This window comes from Orycteropus afer, unplaced genomic scaffold (assembly GCF_000298275.1).
Source record: "Orycteropus afer afer isolate SDZICR_OR568_19922 unplaced genomic scaffold, OryAfe1.0 scaffold00155, whole genome shotgun sequence".
Lineage (NCBI taxonomy): Eukaryota > Metazoa > Chordata > Mammalia > Tubulidentata > Orycteropodidae > Orycteropus > Orycteropus afer.
Window position 1 is genome coordinate 4,368,281 of NW_006921742.1, and position 2,340 is coordinate 4,370,620.

Consider the following 2,340-nt stretch of genomic DNA (forward strand, 5'->3'; position numbering starts at 1 on the left):
ATGCTACCAGAGGGTCCAATAGTATATTAGATTTGCGGTAATATATAATTAACTATAGGTACTTGGGAGCTCTGGAAGTAGATTGCCCAATCTTCCTTCCGAGGAGTGGCTGGTGGGTTTGAACTGCCAGCCTTCTGGTTAGCAGTCAAATGCCTTAGGTACTATGCTACCAGAGGTCCCTTGCTCAGAATCGGGGAGTGTTTAAGAAATGTTTACTAAATGAAGGAAGGAAGGAATCCATAGTTTATCCATTCTTCAAGTCTACTTCAGAAGCTTCACCAGCTTACACTGATCCCTCCCCCAGCCCCCAACACCTGACCCCACATTCATCCTCCCTTCCTTGAGCTGTTTTCTGGTTGCACATTCCAGCCTGTTATTTTACACATACTCTGTTATTTTACAATTTCATGCACTTCTCTCTCCTCTTCTAACTAGAGAATACCCACTGCCATCGGGTCGGATCCAACTCATAACGAATCCTCCTCAGGTTTCCCAACCTTCCTTCTGAGGAGTGGCTGGTGGGTTTGAACCGCCAGCCTTCTGGTTAGCAGTCAAATGCCTTAAGCACCAGGCCACCAGAGCTCCCAACTAGAGAACAGTCACTGAGAAATAAAAGTCTACTATTACAACCAGGTTTGTGGATTCCAGGCTCCACTGCCATAATCTAAGTGCCTCAGGTCTAGGCTTCCAGGGTGGCTTCAAAGACCTAAACCCACCAACATTATAGTTTAATTTAAGAGGCTGAATAACAAAAGTCAAACGTATTAAAAACACTAGGTTTCTCCTCTCTTCCACGTTCATCTAAATGGTTTAACTCGCAGGAAAATAATAATGAATACAAGGAATGGCATGCTTACAACACAGCTCCATCCTGCTTTATTATGTTACTCAGCCATCTGTGACCCTTCATTAGAGGTATTTGGGGACCTAGTTTGGAATCACTCTGCTGAATGACAATGGCAATTTGAAAATAGTACTGTGGCTTTAAGAGCCTTGCTGCTTACTTATATAAACAGCCCATTTCTCTTTAACAATGAACCGAAATGGTCAAGCTCTGGCCCCTACCTACAAGGTAAATTTCCTGGATCATATCCATATTGTGTGATGATAAACACAGGTGTAAAAAAATGTATGTACACACATCCGGATATATGTGTGGACTCAGCCCTTCCAATATCAACAATCATCTAAACAGCCATCAGCGTTCTACATTCAGTGAAAAGCCTGCTAGAAGCACTTCTCTCTCTTCTGGGGCTGCTGCAAAGCACACCGTCATGAAAAGCACATACTGTTGTAGGTTGAGGGGGAGGAGGATTCAATTGCATGTTTTAATTGCATGGCAAGTGAGGAATCGCGTGCAGGCTTGGGCAAGGAGAGGGACCCACAGAGCTGCTCCGGTTTCTCCCAAGCCTTTTCGGTTTTTAGCACCATTATTGCGCAAAGTGTGCTTCTGGGCTCTTTCCTTCCCATCCAGGCAATTTTGATTGCCCAAATTCTCACCTAATTGATACGACTTTCCCTTTTCTCCGCTGTTGAGTTTTGCAACCCGTCTGATGGGAAAGACAAATTTGCCACCTGGAACTTATTCCTATACTAGCACAGCTCATAAATCTAAAATCCCACCTGTCTGAAGGGCAGACCGCAAGAGAACTGGGGCAGTAACACAATCCCGTCCTATGTTAGTTTTCATGTACGGTAACCATTAAAGCTGATACTTGACAGGCTGGTCCCTACAAGGGAAATCAAATTAAATCAGCCTTTCCTTCCGAGTTACACTGCCAATGCTTCGACAGGAGATCGGGGTTAATGGTTCAAGTTCCCTCTTCCCGACAGGTGCTTCCAAATCAGGCCCCTGTATTCGCACCAGCCTAGGACTACCAGGACCGGGAGGAGGGGCCGCCCGGCAGGGAGGACAGCGGTTCCCGGTTAAGGTTTGGGGAAGGAAAGGGAGCAGAAGGGAGACGGGGGACTGTCAACGCCTGAGCCAAGATCCGCACATCCGACATCAATTCAAGGAGGCAACTCTCGCAATGTCGCGGAACGCATCCACAACCGACGCTCAGCGAACGCTCCAAATGCCCAGGGCTGCCCGCTTACCCAGGGCCCAGGTGCAGCTCTCCTTGATGGCTTTGTACTTGCTCCCCGACGCTTCCTTCTGCAGCTTCCTCAGGATCTCTTCCATCTTGACCTCCGCAGGAGCCGGGCCGTCGCCCGGGAGAGGAGTGCGCGCGAGGCTGCGCCGGGGACGCCGCGGCCGCCGCCTGCCCTCCGCGCTTAGGCGGCCACTGCGCTCGCCCCCATCCCGCCGCCGCGGCTGCTGATGATTCACGGCGGCTCCAT

At 49.1% G+C, this 2,340-nt stretch overlaps 1 protein-coding gene across 1 annotated transcript in view; it reads right to left on the reverse strand.

Annotated features, from left to right (window-relative positions):
• The window catches only part of ARFGEF3 (ARFGEF family member 3), a 232,027-nt gene extending 229,845 nt beyond the window's left edge, over positions 1-2,182 (reverse strand). The window contains exon 1 of the mRNA XM_007946301.2: positions 2,098-2,182. Coding sequence (XP_007944492.1) covers positions 2,098-2,182 — 85 coding nt within the window. The remainder of the gene's footprint in view (positions 1-2,097) is intronic.
• Positions 2,183-2,340: the final 158 nt, after the last annotated feature.